The 18,198-nt window shown below is 43.9% G+C and overlaps 1 protein-coding gene across 1 annotated transcript; it reads left to right on the forward strand.

Moving 5' to 3' along the window:
- The first annotated feature begins 232 nt into the window (after positions 1-232).
- adamtsl7 (ADAMTS-like 7) lies at positions 233-17,699 on the forward strand. The gene is made up of 12 exons (XM_036516412.1): positions 233-370; positions 6,098-6,287; positions 6,875-7,050; positions 7,312-7,417; positions 9,836-10,045; positions 12,962-13,091; positions 13,630-13,837; positions 15,110-15,283; positions 15,755-15,928; positions 16,464-16,643; positions 17,057-17,201; positions 17,534-17,699. Exons 1-12 carry the CDS (start codon positions 233-235, stop codon positions 17,671-17,673), a joined length of 1,971 nt encoding a protein of 656 aa, XP_036372305.1. The 3' UTR covers positions 17,674-17,699.
- Positions 17,700-18,198: the final 499 nt, after the last annotated feature.

The raw sequence follows: 18,198 nt of genomic DNA on the forward strand, positions 1-18,198 counted from the left end.
GGGGGTGTGCCAGCCAGACCCTGGGGGAGCCAGGAGGCGTTGTTTAGCCGAAGTGTGTGTGAGGGCCACAGGCGCAGACAGACTCTTGCTGGATAGGTCTCTTCAAGAGGAGGAGAGCTTCCACACACACACACACACACACACATACAGTACATACGCACAGATAGCCAGATCCTGTTACACAATCCTGCCCTTTCCCTCTCCTCTCTCTTTCTCCTCTCTCTCTCTCTCCATGGCTGCCCAGCAGCTGAAGCAGCTGCCCCTCTCCTCTGGGACGGGAACAGGGCTCGTAACCCTGCTCCTGACCCTGTCCTGTCTGCTGTCCGAAGCCCTCCCACAAGACGCTGGGAGACTCCATCCGCCGGGAGAGGTAAGACCCAGGACATGAGCCATTCACTGTGACTGGGAGAGCTTGGGGAACAAAACACTTTTAGACTGTGGACTGGAGCCCTAAACAGTTTGCCTGCTTTGTGACTGGTACATGTTCAAAGCAGCGGGCATTCTGTGGCCCCTCAGATAGAGATACCACTGTGTTACAGCACTGATGTAAGAGAAACGCACTGGAAAAGTCAGGACGGTGGTTCAGAATACTCCACACTGCATTGAGTTTTCTAATTTTAAATGATCTGTTAGTCATATTCATAGGAGAGTACATATATGAACATGTATGAAGTAATATGCTGGCTGCTTATTTGAAATGTACTTCTTAGCGTATTTTTTTGATTGTGACAAGCTCAAAAGGAGCGAGTGCATTTATCCGGACTGCAGAACATAAGGGTTTGATAGATGTGCAGGCAGTGACATTCTCTGATGTTGCCTCAGTAGAGACACCCTCTCCTGACATGCCAGAGAAATTTTCCATCCTATCCTATGAAGTGTATCCGTGGCCTTGCAAAAGATACTGAAATTATAGGGTTGTGGGGAAATATCACTTGTGCCGTGGGTCAGCGGACATAAGACTTCTTTCCTCAATATCTGTGTTTGTCACCATCAATACAGTATGAAACCCAAGAAGTGCATTTCAGTGACAGTATGTTTTTTAGTATTCTCATGCTGTTTGTTGATATGTGTGCCGCAGGCTATGACTTGTCTAAGCCAAATTGTGGGTTTGTTTGTAGGATATAGATGAAAGGAAGGAGTAGACACAAATTTTGTGCTCAAAAGTAAACCAATAATGTAATTTCATGTCACTTTTATTTTTTTGTAATGCACTGTTCTTTTCTCGTCCTCTGAAAATGATTAATAGTGACAAAGAAAATCATGTAGTATTTATGAACAGAGGAGCTAGAATAGTATAAAGCTCCCTGGACTCTAATGTGTCTGTGTATGTGTCTGCATGTAACCTGCTGCTGTAACTCTTGTAATTAAAGGCAGACAGAGCACTGTAGCTCTTTAGAGTCAAAAAGTATTTTGAAACAAACATGCTGGGAGAAATGATTGCAAGCAGCTCCAAGCATTGATCTTGTGCTATTGCTGTGGTTCTTTTCTTTCATTGTGAAATCCAGTGTGAGCACTGGATAAGCCGGAGGGTGTCTGGCGTGTGTGTATATGTGTGTGTGTGTGTGTGTGTGTGTGTGTGTTAAATTTGTGGTAACACTTTCAGTCTGCTATTTCCCTGGTGCAATAATTTGTTGGAGAGTTGGTACCAAACCCTGTTGAAATAAACAGGCATAAAGGCATTAGTAGCAGTAACATTTAGATTGAAAAGGATCTTATATCTACAGAGAACAGTCACTGAAACCCTATATGAGAAGAGCTTATTCTGTATGTTTGTGTGTGCTTTGGATCCCATTGCATTTTCTTGTTGTTAAGCTAATATGGAATATGGAGTTTACATTTTATATAGGTTACAGTTTCACATATTTTTTTACATATTATACACTTACACAGTCAGATATTTAATGAGGCAATGCTGGGTTAAGTGCCTTGCCCAAGGGTACAACAGTACCGCAGCAGGGAACTGAACCAGGAACCTTTGGGTTACGAGCCTTACTCCTTACCACTGCAGGAATGTATGAATGTAACAATCACTTTTTATGATGATTGTTAATAAAATAGCTTAGGGGTGTCAAGGTTTGAGATGCCATGTGCTACAATCTATAAGAACTTTAAATTTACAGGTTCAATTTTTAAAGTATTTATAGACTTAGTAGTGCTGACATGCCTCTTCTTAATGCCAACCGTTACACATTGTTTTTATTACTGAGTGTTTCCCCTCTGTGTGGAAATGGTATGAATGGAGTGCTTGATATAAGACTCATCAATACTTCCTCTGAAATGGAGAATAATCTGTTTGGTTGGCATATCGCTTTAATTTCCTGCCTGGTAGCCATGCTAACTGCCACACAGCGGCTTCCTTTTCCAGTAGGAGCCGGTCGCTGATCACCCTGCCCGGTTTTTATTACTACAGAAGCAGAGAGAGAACACAAACACTTGTAACCGATATTTCAATGGTTGAAACAGGCAGAGGATGTGGTTGGTTTAGCTCTGTTTCACGTCCTCCTTTAAACCACTATGGAACATTGAAAAATAGTTATAAATGTGATCCTGGGGCTGTTTGGAGCAGATATTATGTGAATTATTTTTTTTTCCTTGTCAAATTTAGTACAGTGTTTCATCTTGTAACCTGTGTCAGAAAGGGACAGATCATGACAAGTGTTGAGCATAAACACAGCAGCACTACTTGTGCAGTTGACCACTTAGTAATTTGTTATTTGGCTTAAATCACGTTACTTAATGATAAATCAAGGTTTCTCTGTAAACATTTAATTTGGTTTGGTTTTTATTAAACATCTCACTGATTGGTATTCTTTTTACATAATTATGTAGGTGATTGTTTGTGTACATTTGCCTGGGAATGAATATTATACTGACTAATAGTTTTGGATATCACATTTACAGAATGGAGGAGATGAGGACTATTTATTTCTTATTTTTTACCATACTCATTAATCTCATTAATTGTTTGCTGCTATTCTTATGAGGGGAATTATAGTTTTGAGCATGAAGTAATCAAATTTGTTCTGTTTAAATGGTAAGGGTTCTTTGTCATTAACACTGTATGAAGACACTGAGGCAACAAGCGAGGCTACAATACAGACCATCCTTGTAGTGTATGTCTATGAGGATACTCGTGGGAAATCTGAAACAACCATCTGAGCCGTAGCCTGACGGTGCTTCAGCCAAAAGAATCATTATGGTTTTAAATGACTACTAAAAGAAGACATTTTATATCCTTCACTAAATCTTGTCTGGAATCTTAATAAATATATTTTTCCCCAGAATGTTGGCTATTTTTCAAAGACTAAAAAGCTAAATGAAATTTGTCCTCACTGAAAACAACCGCTGGAGTGTTCTGTAGGCTGTGTGTGATGTTATTGCGTTATTACCCAGTGACAGCATTAACAGTAGGTTATAGAAGATGTATACACAAAAAACTGAGGTAACACAACTAAAGCTAAACAAGAGCCATAGTCCATTCTGAGGTATAAGTAAAGTTTTTTCTTATCATAAAATTGTACAAAGTTCCCATAAAAATAACATATAAATATTAGTATCGGAAGAAAGCTCTTTCTAAATAAGGAAAAAAAAACTGCAAGAAAAAAGCAAGAGAAACTGCAAAAGAAATTTGTTAAAGAAAGATTGATATAAAAATGAAATGATGATCTTATATTGCAAAATATTATGGATATTTCCATAAAGTTCAAATTGTATTCGCCAAGATAAAGAGAGCGTAAAACAACATTGAGTATTTGTTTACTCTCCACAGACCAGCATGGGGGGGGTGGTTTCAGAATTACCCTTCTAGTTTACCCCGCTAACTGTAATCTGTTTGCCTCATGGAACGCCAAACACCCAGCAGGGAATGAATTACACAGCATGTTTAAAGAAGCTTCAGCGTTACTGTGCAGAACAACCCGAGGAGGAGGCGATGGGTTCGTTTATTCATTAATGCTTGCACTGGTGATCACATTGTTATCCTTCCATTACTTGGGGAAATTTCGAATGAAGTCAGAAAAGAAACAGACAAAGTGTTTGTTGCCTATTTCAAGCACATTTCAACAAGGGGGAAATGAACATGACCCCTACTTTGAAGCTTGTCCTCTATGTTAAGTATTCTAAGTGAGTGAATTTGGCAGAGATTAATAGAAGGGAGAGAAAGAGGGATTTGGGTAAAGGTAGATGTCCTAAAATTTCCCACAATGAATCTTTTTACCCACTTGTCTCTCAGAGAGCTTTGAGTGTTTGTTACATCCAAAAATGTTGATCCTGTGTATGTTAGTTTATCATTGGAGAATGGGCCAATCCCTGCCAGTGCATTCAGGACATACAAAGACTGTACAGTACAGACCTGTGGTCTGAGAGCTGAGCTCTGAGAGTACTGTTACATGTATTCAATCCTTGTCGTATCTCATCACACACTCTCAACTGGGGAGCTAAACACCTTCTTTTTCGCAGATTATGTATTATATACCAGTGCCAGAGGATAATCAACAAATGAGTTTATTCTGGCTCCTTAAGCATAACCTGTCATATGCACATTAATACATAGTGTTATTTGGTAATGACATGGTGCTCGTTCTCCATAAGGGAATACATTTCCTGTATGACATACACAAGCCATGATTAACTGCTACTTTCCAGATATTATGGGCTTTAATTTGATCCATCCAAAAAAAAAAATCATCCTAAACGTACAGCTGGATTCAGTCTACCCACAAAGTGCTGAGCCCTTAACTTTGAGTGGCAAAATTAATATACGCGTTTATCATTTGAAATGACTTCAAATTTTTTTGCCCTGCAAACTTTGTTGAAGTAACATAGAAGAGGAACATTAATGTTGTTATTCAGAATCAAGAGGGAAGCACACTGTGGTTAGAATCTTCAAAAAACCTCTCTTAAAGCTTCAATACATAGAGGGTTTGTTGTTCCCAACTACAGTGGCAACTAGAGTGGCAAAAGAATGCTAACAGTAAATGGCAACTTTTTAAATCATCTTGTAATGAACCAGTTACCACCAGAGTAGACTGGATTTCTCACAGGTTAGCGGTGCAAAGTATCACCGCTGATATTGGCCATCTCCTGGTTAATGTGGAGAAAAGGGGCTCTGTTAGAGTGGGCATTACATAGCGTAGCTGGAGGAGAGAAAAGATGCTGGTTCCACTCATCATTCTTGATCACAGTCAGGCAACATCACGTCTCTCAGCGCCAGGACGTGGTGATGGGGGGGGAAGGAGGCCAAATATCAGAGACGTGTACCATTTTACTACCCAGAAAGTTCCAGCGATGGGCCGTGGGCCAGACAGTACAGCGGCACTGGCCTCTCGCCAGCATGGGTTTCCATATGGTTTACAGTAATAAAAAATATCACAGCTGTTAAGCAGTATTATTGAAAGGAAAAAAGTCTCAGATGGAAATATGGAAATATGTTGAATAACTGTGAGATGGGGGCCTTATCAAAATGCCCCACTTATGACCCTGGAATGTGTAGTCTTTTCCTTCTGTTGTTGTTGTTTTGTCTGTCTTTGGTGAACGGGTGACAGGAAGAGTAGGCTCCTGTTGAGAGGATTGAGTAAAATTAGCTAACCGTCTCCCCCCAGCCTCCTGAGGAAAAATAAATAAATAAATAAAATCAATAAAATTCAGGATAACTGAGATGTAAAATTATCTCTCTTTCCTCCTTGTCAAAGTCCAGTTACACAAACCGAGCAGCTCAGCTGATCTGGTTCCAGTTTATTCCTGCCTATGTTCAGGGTCAGCCCTCTTCTCTCTCCCTCCTCTGCAGCAAAAGGCCCTGGAATGAGTAATGGAAACTGAACACGTTCATGGTGCAGATGTATGGGTTGGGGATAAAGGAGGAAAAATATTTAATATGCACTAATAAAAAAAGCCATTATCCCCTCGCAATGTGAGGCCATTCCAAAAGATTGCTCTCAAAATATAGTAGTTTTTTTGTGTAGAAGAGACATGGTGGACACAGTGGGGAGAGTGCCTTCATATGCGCAAGGAAAGACCAGTAAGTCACAGAGGATGAAAGGCTAGGCTAGGAATGCTTTGTGAACCGCACAAGCTCAGTGTGTGTGTGTTTGTTCATCAGGAGCCGGCGTGTGATGGGCACCGGGTGGACGTCTGTGGGGTGTGCGCTGGGGACGGCTCGTCCTGCGATGTGGTCAGCGGGACATTCTCGCGTTCCGTCCTCACTGTGGGATACCACAAGATCCTGGAGATTCCCTCTGGCGCCCGGAACATCCGGATACAGGAGATGGTGAAGAGCAGGAACTATCTGGGTAAGAGAAGGCCCCCACAGCTGCCTCTCTCTCTCTCTCTCTCTCTCTCTCTCTCTCTCTCTCTTTCTCTCTACCTGTTCTCTCTCTCCCCCTGTACAGAGGTGAATACACATTCATTTAGGCACCAGTTTCCCCGCAGCATTCAAGGACATGTATGTATTCAATCAATGGTAAAGCTGAGAGACAGGTTGTTGTTGTCCATAGTGACAGGGATGATCATTAATGTCATTACATTACATTCATTTACATTACATTCATTCATACATGGGCGGCAGTGTAGCATAGTGGTAAGGAGCAGGGCTTGTAACCGAAAGGGTTCTGGTTCGATTCCCTGCCAGGGCACTGCTGCTGTACCCTTGCGCAAGGCACCCAGAATTACCTCAGTAAATATCCAGCTGTATAAATGGATAACGTGTAAAAATTGTAGCCTATGTAAGTTGCTCTGGATAGCAGTGTCTGCAAAATGACAATAATGCAATGTAACATTACATTCATTACATTGATTCATTCAGTCATACAGTATGTTATGAATATGTAGACATGTCTTCAGCCTCAGCTCTGAATGCATGCCCCTCTCTCCCTCTCAGCTCTCAGAACATCGGGCGGCGACTCCATCATCAACGGGAAATGGGCCATCGACAGGCCCGGCGTCTTCTTCGCCGCCGGGACCCAGCTGACGTACCGGAGGCCCAACGAGATCCGCAGCAGAACTGGGGAGTCCATCACGGCCCCGGGGCCGACCAGCCAAGAGCTGCACCTCTATGTGAGAAAGAGATAATGTGCCGCCTCACCACTGCACTGATCACGGTGAAAGTGACTGCGTCACCAGTCAGCCATGACACGACAGGGAACTTTTATGTAATTACAATATTATATGACAGTTATTTAACAGTTTTTAGTGGTGTAGCTTTCATAGCACTTGTTTCCTGTGCTTACATAAAAAAGTTACTTAATTACAATGTAATTACACTGGTACATGGCTGACCGTATGAAGCAATTTCTGTTTTGTTCCCACACGCACCAGCTGATCTACCAGCAGCCTGGCCCCAGCGTGCTGTATGAGTATATCCTGCCCAAGGAGAATACCCTCAACTCCCAGCCAGCCCCGCCCTCTCACATCCAGCCCCTGGGTGAGTGCACTGGCTCTCAGTCTGTTGCAAGTGCTTTTGCCGGGCACAGCGATAAGGGCAGCCTGTGAGGACATAATTGGGCTTCCCAAACTTGGAGAAAAAGGGAGAAATAAATAAATAGATACAAATTTACATAAACCATATAATTAAATATTATATAAAATATATCTTAAATTATAAACTCTCAGTGCTTCTGGATGCTTTGAACCCGACTAGAATGCATTAGAATCTAAGGTTCTGTGTTCAAGGCTGTTTCGTACATGCCCTATACCCATCTGTGTGAAGGGGAGAAAGCACACGTACTGGTCGCCTGCAGTGCAGATCTAGTTTATCTGTAAGGCACAGGTTGAAGAGGACCAGTAGTTCCTCAGTGCCAGGACTGATAAGACCCTCTTAATCGCTGACCGCAGCCTGGATTTCCATTTGGTCTCTGTGATCCATGAGGATCAAGCTCGGCCCCCGGCACGAGCTGACGAGTGGGTGGAAGGGGGTCTGTGGTGATGAGACCGGCCTGGAGAAGCTGAGATCGTCTCAGGTGATGAGACGGCATGTCATGCTTCCAGACGGCCCTGACACATTCAGCCCCTCCCTGCAGAGAGCAAAGAGAGCTCTGTGACTGTAGCAACGCTGTAAAGAAAAATGCGCTCCCTGTTCAAGTCCAACAATGTCATAGATTTAAGGGTATCTGAAGATCTGAGGGAAATTTAACTAAACAAAACTAGGAAATGCTTATTGGCTTTGAGTGGCATATTCAGATATTTTGCTTAAAGACAATGGCCAGTTTTAGGATGGCTCTACAACAAGAAGTCCTAAATTACCTTTAGCGATTCAAATTAAAAATGCAACTTCAAGAGTTTCCTAAAATCCAGAATGTATAGATAGTTTTTTTTTTTTTCTTGCTTAAATCCTCGTGCAGCTGATCTATGTCCATCAATGCTCAGATATCTCTCCTCAGATTTATACTCTCCAGTGTGGACAGAGAGGATTTGGGTTGACAATATTTATTCCTCTGCATTGAGGTAGTGGGTGTGTGAGGAGCATGTTACAAAGCTCAGTGGCTGCCTCCTCCCTGCTCTGATGAGTCATACAGTGCTGGGCAGCTCTGATCTGTACCCACAATTCATCACTTCACCTCACCCGGATATGCTACTGTCTCCCTTGTATACACCTGGATCCACATCAGTTTGGAATCCAAATGGATGTTATAAGTGCATTCATGTATGTGTGTGTTTGCACGAGTGCCTGTGTGTGCGATGGGTTAATATTTTGGGTGGGGCACACAGCAATTACAATATGCGTATTACACCCTGTGAGAAATCATTGGTGTAATCTGGTAATGATTTGAAAAGGGGAAACTTGAGAGAAATATGCTCTTTTTAGGCCAAGTGTCTTTCTGGATCAATCAGAACAGCCAAATTGAAAAATGTTAATTTAACACTGTACGGCTTTGCCACTTCCATATTGCAATAAGAATGAAATCTGTTGTCTGTGGAAACCCATATGTGCGGGTTTATTCCAAAGTACACTTAGGAGGCACATTAAGTACTACAGTATGGCACTTCGCCCTTAACCTTGAGTAATCGGTTCAGACAAGAGCTACATCTTTTAAAAATATTACCACAATTATTTTGTTCTTTCGAATGATTTAATTCTGTCAAAGCACCGGCAGTGAGGCAGAATGAGTGTACCAGACCACATGCCCACATGAATATTAGCATGATTGTGGCTTTCCAGGAGCTTGGATGCCTAACCGTGCACTTAGCGATCGAGGTGAAGGAAACACAAAGCTCTGGGTTTTGCACCAGGAAGACAAACACCCGAGGCTTGGTCCGTAGAAACGGCAGTCCCAGAGTGTTCATTCTCTGCGCTCAGTTTCCGACTCGCGTCACGTTAGAGTTTTTCCGCTCTCAGCCAGACAGTGGTGGGAGCACGTTCGGGTTCCCACTGACGCTTTTTAGTGGTACCAGATGCGGAGGAGTAAACACCTCGGATCTCGCCCTGTTTTTCCCAAGACCGCAGAAAGAGGCCGAGGAGGACCGCTCGTCCTTGCGGTGACCCGGCAGCGCTTTGACCCGCCTGTCTGACCGGCCTGCCGTTTTTTTTTTTTCCCCATGTAGCAGCTCACGCAAATGACAGAACGCATGTTCCGCTCAGGACTGCAATCGGAGGGGAGGTGGGGTGGGGGGTTTGGGGGGGGGGTGTAAGAGAAATCTGACCCCGTGTGTGAGCGAAACGTTCACTGGAGCAAAACGCTTCAGGTGGAAACGTTACTCCTCTCCAGCGATTTCGTCTGTGAACAAGCACTCCCTGGGCTGGAGTAAAGCGGCTATGCTCACTCCATATGGACGACTGCATCTGCCTAAATCTCCCTCACCTCTGTGGTCTGTCTCCCCCTTCCTTCTTTGCTCTCCCGTGCAGCGGAGACTCAGGGTCTGTATGACATTGAGGGGCAGGGCTATTCTCTACCAGACGCCAATGGAGTGAACGGGGTCCACCCCAACCAGGTCCTGTCCGACCCCCTCTCACCGACCCCTAATGGCCCTGGTCCCCAGCTCCACCCCGGGCAGCTGTCCTCCTACATATGGAGACGCACTGGCACCACGCTCTGCACCGCCACGTGTGGGACAGGTAAAGAAAAAACTTCTTCTCAATGTTTTTCCCTCTGGTACCATAAACAAGTAACAGATACCACTAAACAACTATGTGCTACATAAATATGTACTGGATGTGTGTGACAAAGTCCTGAAAATGTGGTATGCCTTTTTTTAAGCAAAAAAGTTTGTTGCTGTGTTGGTTACGTGTGATTTAGGATCTCCAATGAGACAGCCTCGCATCCAAAAGCAGCACATGTTGTTTTCTATGTCCATGACAAAATTCAAGTTGGCAGCACGATACAGAGACCAACTGTCATTAATGAGTTTCGGACATTCATAAATTGGCTTGGGGGGTTTAATGTGCTTTCAAGCAGTTCACATAAACTGCCTGCGTGCGTTGGGGGAAATATGGTCATCTCCTCTGTGTGTGTGTGTGTGTGTGTGTGGCAGGTGGGGGGGATCATGACCCTGTGCCAACTGTTTTCTAGCTGAGGTATATAAGAAAAACTATATAAGATAAGCCCCAGGAGAATTATTACAGTTTTAGTCTATTTCCCTGACAATGCACTCTTATAAAAACTTCATGTCCCTCATCTATCAAACAACTGTGAACACAAGTTGGATCATAGTTGGATCTGTTTGTGAATTATCATGGCATTTATCAATATTAACAGGAACATTCCTAAGAATTAGTCTTTATGGTTGCTCTAGACATCTCTTTGGGGTAAAAGCAGTACTGCATGTTGGTTGATATTTTCTGGTACTCAGAACATAGTGAGCAATTTGAAACAATACAAACCAGGTCAAAGCTGAACAGGTCTGCTACCCAGTGCTGGTATGTCTTAGCTCATTAAAAGTTCTATGCAAGTGCAGAGAAAGCCATAGTAAGAGTTTTCAGTGTTGACTTGAAATCCACAAGAAACAGAGAATTTTGACAAGACTATGAAAACACATAAGAAACACAGGACATATTTCACAAATGTTTAAAAAGTTTCTTCTTATTTGAGATGGAATTTAGCTGGTTAACTGAACAACAAGCCTTTTATCAGCCAGGTGACACCTGCAGTGTTAGATTGGGGTTGTTATACTGTGATGCATCCAGTTCCTCTATACTGATGGGCAACAGGGTATAAAGACCATTCTTTGTGCTGCCATAAAGTGCACCCATAGTCAGTGTTTGTTTCTCTGAAGAAACACTATTTGACAGCAGAAGTGATCTGTTTGCAAGCCACAGTTTTGGCGCTAACTGATGCCTCTGCTCTCCTGCTAACAAACAAACTATGCTTCACTGCCCTGGCCCTCAGTGAGATGGCAGTGACTTTGCTCATTTGTCAAAAATACACTAAATCCTACTACTATAACTTCAGTCACCCCATCTGGTGAAATACATATGAAATACATATTTTAAGTATTTTTTTCCTTTTCAGAAATAAAATTTTTACTGTCATGCGAGTCGTTTCTTTCAGTACTTTCCATGGTCTTTGGATCTGATTGGTTTTGCGGGCTCCTGCTTTTCTGTTGAAGGGTCGATCTGAGTGTAGACTAGCAGAGCGAACATCTTACACCCGTAGCTCTGCTGGAACCTGTGAGATCCAGATCCCTCAGGCCCCTTGTGTCTGAGATTACAGCTCCTCTTCCAAGTGCAGTAATTATGATTAATTAACCTGCTACCGAATCTTGCTCGCTTTATGAATATCTTCAGGTCATGCTTGTGTTTGCTAATGTTGCTTAACTTCCCCTCTTTAACTGAAGTTAAACAACTCTTGACAAGCTTTAATCAAATGGTCAGAGGTCAGTTATGGATTTCTGTTGAGAACGTTGGAGTTTAGATGGAACAAAAATGAGAGCAGACACAGGAGGTAATCTGGGGTAGGATTCCAAGACCGGCTTCACAGGGACCATTAAATTAGTAGACAAACAGGTGATGTATCTCTTTCACATATTAATAGCAGTGAATTTAAGCTTTGCATGCATGGGAAAAAACAGGGGCTTTTGCTGATCTTGGAGTTCTGTACAACTCCAGCTAAGGGAGTTCAACAGAGATCAATGCGCCCTAGCAATGTGTACATTTGGTGCAAATGAAATGAAGCCCCATTAAGCTTTGACATGGCCTCTGTTGCATGTATGCTTTTGTTATGGAACTCAGAATTGTTGTAGGCTTACTGTGAATTTAGAATAATTACCAAAACCGTCATGGAAGCAAATCGAATCCAGAGAAACACGAACTGCTCATGACAAAACAAATAACAGCAAACCATGTGACCCTGTCTGCACTGTTTGGAGCCCGTTACCAGGAAAAAAAATAAATATGTTTTGAAAAGTGGAACTAAGCGTGAAAAGCAGTACCAGGCATGAAAATGCAACATGTCAGGAAGGTGAGCATGTGTAGGACTGGGTCAATTCGGAACAGGCGAGAGAGAGAGAGCCTGGAACTCTGAGAGACCCGGTCTGGCAGCGTAGATTGGAGTCCGTCTCTCTGGCACGCAAAGGTCCCCCTCTCCCTGCATCAAACTTGGCGAGCCGCTAAGCTCTTCCAGAAAACTCTGTTGGCCACCGACGGCCCGGTGCCAAAGTACGAGGAACGCAGCTGGGATGTCTTAACGATAACATTTCAAAAACATGCTCAACTTGCCCGAAGAATTTGTTAAGAATAGCAGCCGCTGCTCTGTGAAGCCTCACATCCCCCTTTGGCCCTCAAGGGGCCCATGGTCGGCTAGTTCGTTTTCAAGGTTAAAAGCACCAGGATATTACAGCTGTAAAGTGTGATATGTCATAATCCGGCTCAAATCCAACATGTTGGTTAGAGATGAACCTACAGAAGTTGTTTGACCACTGCCACTTTGGAATGTTATGAACTGTTCTGGGCTGTTTCTGTGCAGGAACGATTAAAACAGGCCAGGATGGCTATAGCCTGAAGCCTAACATTTTTTTCTCTTCTATTCTTCTCCAGGCAGGCGTCAGGTGGTGTTCAGCTGCGTGGAGCAGGTAACTGGCACTGTGGTCCCAGGAGACCTGTGTGAACACTCCCAGCATCCAGCCAGCCAGACTGAGGACTGTAACACCCAGCTCTGCCCTGCATTGTAGGTGGCCATACCCTCTGTTCTACTCATACACACCTCACTGCTGCTAATGCACTGGTTTAGATCTATAGTACCTGTCAAACGTTTGGACACACCTACTCATAGAAGGGTTTTTCTTTATTTTCTCTGCTTTCCACATTTTAGAATAATAGCAAAGACATCAAAACTATGAAATAACACAAATGGAATTATACAGTGGCCAAAAACAACTCAGAACTCGTATATTTTAGATTCTTCAAAGGAGCCAAAAATATCTTTTAAACTTATAATTTTTTTGGAAATAAATTCATACATAGGCATCAGCTTCACTATTTATAATTTCCTAAGAAACAAATTTCAAGCATTTAAGCATAAGACTTAAGATCAAAATGTCTTTGAATACATCTTAATCAGCCGTGTCCACAGTTTTGACTGATACTGTAGCAATAGGCCGTCAGATCCAACTACAGTCACTACGCGTCTCTCTATATCTGACAGTTGCTCCAACTGACTCTGTTCATCGGTAGCGTTTGCTTTCTCTCCTCCCTCCCCCCGGCAGCTGGGACGTGGGCGAGTGGTCGGAGTGCAGTAAGACGTGCGGGCCCGGGGCGCAGCACCGGCAGGTCCTGTGCCGCCAGCCGCTGGGGAACGGCAGTGTGAGCGCTGTGGGGCCGCGGCACTGCCGCCACCTGGAGCAGCCCGAGACCACCTCCTCCTGCCAGCTGAAGATCTGCAGTGAGTGGCAAATCCGCTCTGAGTGGACCCCGGTTTGTATTCAGCAGCACAACCTCAGAAATAAGACAAAACACACGAGCATTACATTACGTTCTTGCCATTTAGCAGGCGCTCCTACCCAGAGCAACTTACATATGTTACAGCTTTTTACCGTGTTATCCATTTATACAGCTGGATATTCACTGAGGCAATTATGGGTTTAAGTACCTTGCCCAAGGGTACAGCAGCTGTACCCCAACGGGGAATCAAACCAGCAACCTTTCGGTTACGAGTTCTGCCCCTTACCAATATGCTGCACTGCTGCTTGTGGGAGTGCAAAATAGGCCCAGAAAAAATGAGCGCATAGAACCGAAAACAGCAGCTGGCAGTACTGTAGCTCTGAGTAAACTCTGCGTAATTGTAATGTGTGTACCAGGTGCTTTTAATGCAGTTATTTCCAGATGTTGATCTGTGTATGTAGAGAGTGTGCCATGCTTTTGCTGTGATCTATCCTTTTGTATCTACAAATGCAAATGTTAATGCTGGCTGCCAAGCGCAGTGTTACCTCTGTCCCAAACCTCTGAGACTGAAGCTCATACATGAGGAAGTTAAGATTTTTTTCATGCGTACACTGTATATATGTCTATGTTTGTTTAAACTCTCCAGAAATCATGAGAAGCAATTAACAACAATAAATAAATGTTGTGCCAGTGAAGGTGCCTATGAGTGTCAGTTAAATGTGTCAATAAATAGTTCCTGTCTCACTTCTCCCTATACCCTTTCTCACAAATAACAGTGTTTAATGGCATCCAGACAGCTAAAGTGACAGTAAATGGCCTTCCTAGGCAAGCAATGAAGCAGAAATACTGTCTTGTTTTCTGTGCACTGAAATGCAGATAGGAGGATAGAATCAGGAGGAATGAAAAATGATGCGAAGCCATTCCGGTTAGCGCTGCCAGCACCAAAAAACATCTTTAAACAAACAGAAGAAGTCGAAGAAGAAGATGTTAGTGACGTTAACAGATGGTGCTAAGGCAGGGAGGATTAAGGCGCTAGCTCCAAGTGAAATGTGAATGCTAATGCACATTAACTCATGTGTGCCCAGTATGTTCATGACTTTGTATTGTATTGTATTGTGTCTACTTCATTAACTGAGGCATACCTGTATTTGTGTCTGTGCACAACCCTCTGATTAAATAAGTCTTCCATCATTCCCCCCTCCCATTTCTCCCCACCCTCTCTCTTCCCCTCTCTCTCTCTCTCTCTCTCCCTCTCTCCTTCTATCTCTCTATCTTTCTGTCTCTCTCTCTGCATGTGTCTCTCAGTGCTCGGTGCCGTGTGGCGTGGGCCAGCACACCCGGGACGTGCGGTGCGTGGATAACCTGGGGGACGTGGTGACGGACGAGGAGTGCAACATGCAGATGCGGCCGGAGGACGTGCAGAACTGTGACATGGGGCCCTGCTCCCGCAGCTGGTTCTTCACCCGCTGGAGCGACAGGGTGGGGCAGGCAGGGGCTCGCAGGGGGGGGCTGAGACATACGGACTGTTGGGACTGTCACTTCATACTGATTGGCTGCTGCTCTTCAGATTATAGGCAGGGGAGAGTCAGAATGGCGACAATACTACTGTACGATTGATGGGTAGGGATAGTTGGGTGGGATTGCTAGTGATATTCTGGAGTGCTTGTGATGTTGCTGTCCATGATTGTCACTGTTTCTGTTGTGTATTTTTTGTTTCAGTGCTTTACAGAGTCAGGGTAACTTCCATTTCAATTCATTCAGTTCACTGAAAGAATGGCAATTGGCAACTGAACAATTTCTCATAGAAAATGATGGGTGGTTTTCAGTTCATGGGTTGAATTTGAATTTGTTCCCTGTAATGACTGTATTGAGATGGAAGTGACCCCGGTCCCTCGCCCGGAGTGCAGTGTGGGGGGTAGTCAGCAGTGGTGTTCTCTCTCTCTGGGGCAGTGCTCGGCAGAGTGTGGGGAGGGCCGGCGCAGCAGGACGGTGGTGTGCCTGCTGAACCACATCAGCAGCCTGCCTCTGGACGGTTGCGGGGACGAGAGGCCCGAGGAGCTGACACCCTGCGACATCGGCCCCTGCCAGCACAGGCTGGAGTGGTACACCGGCCCCTGGGGCCAGGTCAGAGCTTTATCACTGAGCTACCTCTAATTCCAGCTGCACACATACAGTATCATACAGTCAAAGATTTGGCCACAACTTTTATTCTTTATTTTTTACTAATATCCACATTTTAGAAAAATAGTAAAGGAGGCATCAAAACTATGAAATAACAACTAGAATTATGCAGTGACTTACAAGTGTTAAACAAATCAAAATCTTAAATTTTAGATTCTTCAAAGTAGTCAAAAAATATTTTTTTTTAAATGTTTTTGTTTGGAAAGAAATTCATACATAGGCATCAACCACACTATTTTCTATTTGTCTGGGAAACAAATTTCAAACATTTAAGCATAAGTCTTTAGATCAAAATGTCTTTGAATGCATGTTTCCCATTATCTTAATCAGGTGTGTCCAAACATAGAAACCCATGACTGGTACTGTATACGTATGCTGCACATCCTAGTCCCCATTACTGAACTTCACAAAGTTGTTGGAGAGGAACAAGTCGTTTTAGTAGGAATCTTCTCAGTGGGCCGGCTTGGTGTTTCTCTAGTGTTCCTCAGAGTGCGGGAACGGCACCCAAAGCCGCAGCGTGGTGTGTCTGCTGCATAGCAACGGCAGCCTGGAGGTGACCGCCCCCTCCAACTGCTCCCACCTGCCCCGTCCCCCTGACACCCAGACCTGTCACCTGAAGAGGTGCGGGGCCAAGTGGTTCGTCACCGAGTGGAGTGCAGTAAGTGGCAAAAATGACTGTTCAGCAATGCAGCTGGCATTGGTACATTTTTTTTTTTTTTTACCTATGAAATTACCTATGGAAGACTGCTCCTGTCAACAATTAAAATTAGACTGGATACAATAAATGCAGGATACAACCCTGCTTAGGTCTCTGCAGAAATCACTCAGAAAACTAATTACCATAATTTACCTTAAGAGATAAGGTATATGCAGTATGGTCATATCAGAGCTATCACTGCAAACAGATCCGATGTGGTCACAGACATCTTGTTCCTTTATGTCCTATGAATTTAATGAATAATATAATAATATAGTGAACCTAGCTCTGCTGAAGTTCATGCGTGACACATTAAAACGCAGCAACTGTAGTTTGGTTGCCAGATGATAAAATCGGCTTCACTCTCCCCGCAGTGCTCTCGGTCATGTGACACAGGGTACCGGGTGAGAGAGGTGCGCTGCATGACGGACGACATGACCCAGAGCAGCGGCTGCGACCCCTCCCTGACCCCCGACGACCGCGAGGAGTGCAACACACACCCGTGTGTCCCCGAAATCGGTACTACAGTTCAGATTCATTCCACTTCAGCTAATCCATCAGCTTTATGCTTATCGAGTCATAACTTACTGCTTTACCATTTTATAATGCTTTTTAAAATGCTTCGCTTTTCTTCCACCTGCTGTTGGTAAAATGATTGCTCTATCAAATACAACCTGTTATGAAGCCCCCAATGGTACATTCATCCAAGTATTTAAAATGACTACATTGATCTGTTCACAAAAAACGCATCAAGCTACATTACCAGCGCAGTCAGTAACAGCCCGTAGATGATGACCTACCAGTTTCAGCGCCTATTCCAACCCACCCCGTCTCTGCTCCTTCCTGCGCAGACGCGAAGTGCCAGGACATGTACTACAACTGCAACGTGGTGGTGCAGGCGCGTCTGTGCGTGTACTCCTACTACAGGACGGCCTGCTGCGTCTCCTGCACGCGCGTCGGCCAGAGAGAGGCCCGGCTCTCCGGGAGGTGACTCCGCCCACCCTGCAGGACCGCCGGCGGCCAGTCAGAGCTTGCGTCTAACGGACACAAAGATTTTTTTTTTCTTCCTTTTACAACAAAGACATTCTGTCAAAGTGACTCATTTTGACATGATTTTTTTTCACTTTTTTTTTTTTTTTTGGATGAATGAAATGTTTTTTGTGTGAGTTATGAAGCCGACCGCTCTCCACATGTGACACGCGTTTGTGGAGGTCCTTGTTTGTAAACCCCCATCTTCCCATACGTCATCTTTCAACATTATAGGAAATTGATTTAAGGACTACAAAAACAAAATGGTATGTTTACTTTGAAACACATGGACTGTGTAAAAAAAAACCAGTATGTGACTTAAAATAGCACCAGATAAAAATACACGGTTTGTCACTAAGCCAAGAATATTGTCAAAGAATGTTTTGGGGCAATTTCACATACAACTGTATTGTCAAACCTATTTTGAAACACAGACAGGCAGCAAATACTGTAGGTTTCCTCCGCTGTCAATTTAAAAGACAAAAAT

Source organism: Megalops cyprinoides, chromosome 22 (genome assembly GCF_013368585.1).
Source record: "Megalops cyprinoides isolate fMegCyp1 chromosome 22, fMegCyp1.pri, whole genome shotgun sequence".
NCBI classification, from domain to species: Eukaryota; Metazoa; Chordata; class Actinopteri; order Elopiformes; family Megalopidae; genus Megalops; species Megalops cyprinoides.

Coding starts and splice junctions, on each gene's coding strand:
- adamtsl7 (XM_036516412.1), top strand. CDS start 233: ATGGCTGCCCAGCAGCTGAAGCAGCTGCCCCTCTCCTCTGGGACGGGA. Junction 6,288..6,874: donor GAAGAGCAGGAACTATCTGG/GTAAGAGAAGGC, acceptor TCTCCCTCTCAG/CTCTCAGAACATCGGGCGGC. Junction 16,644..17,056: donor TCGTCACCGAGTGGAGTGCA/GTAAGTGGCAAA, acceptor CTCTCCCCGCAG/TGCTCTCGGTCATGTGACAC.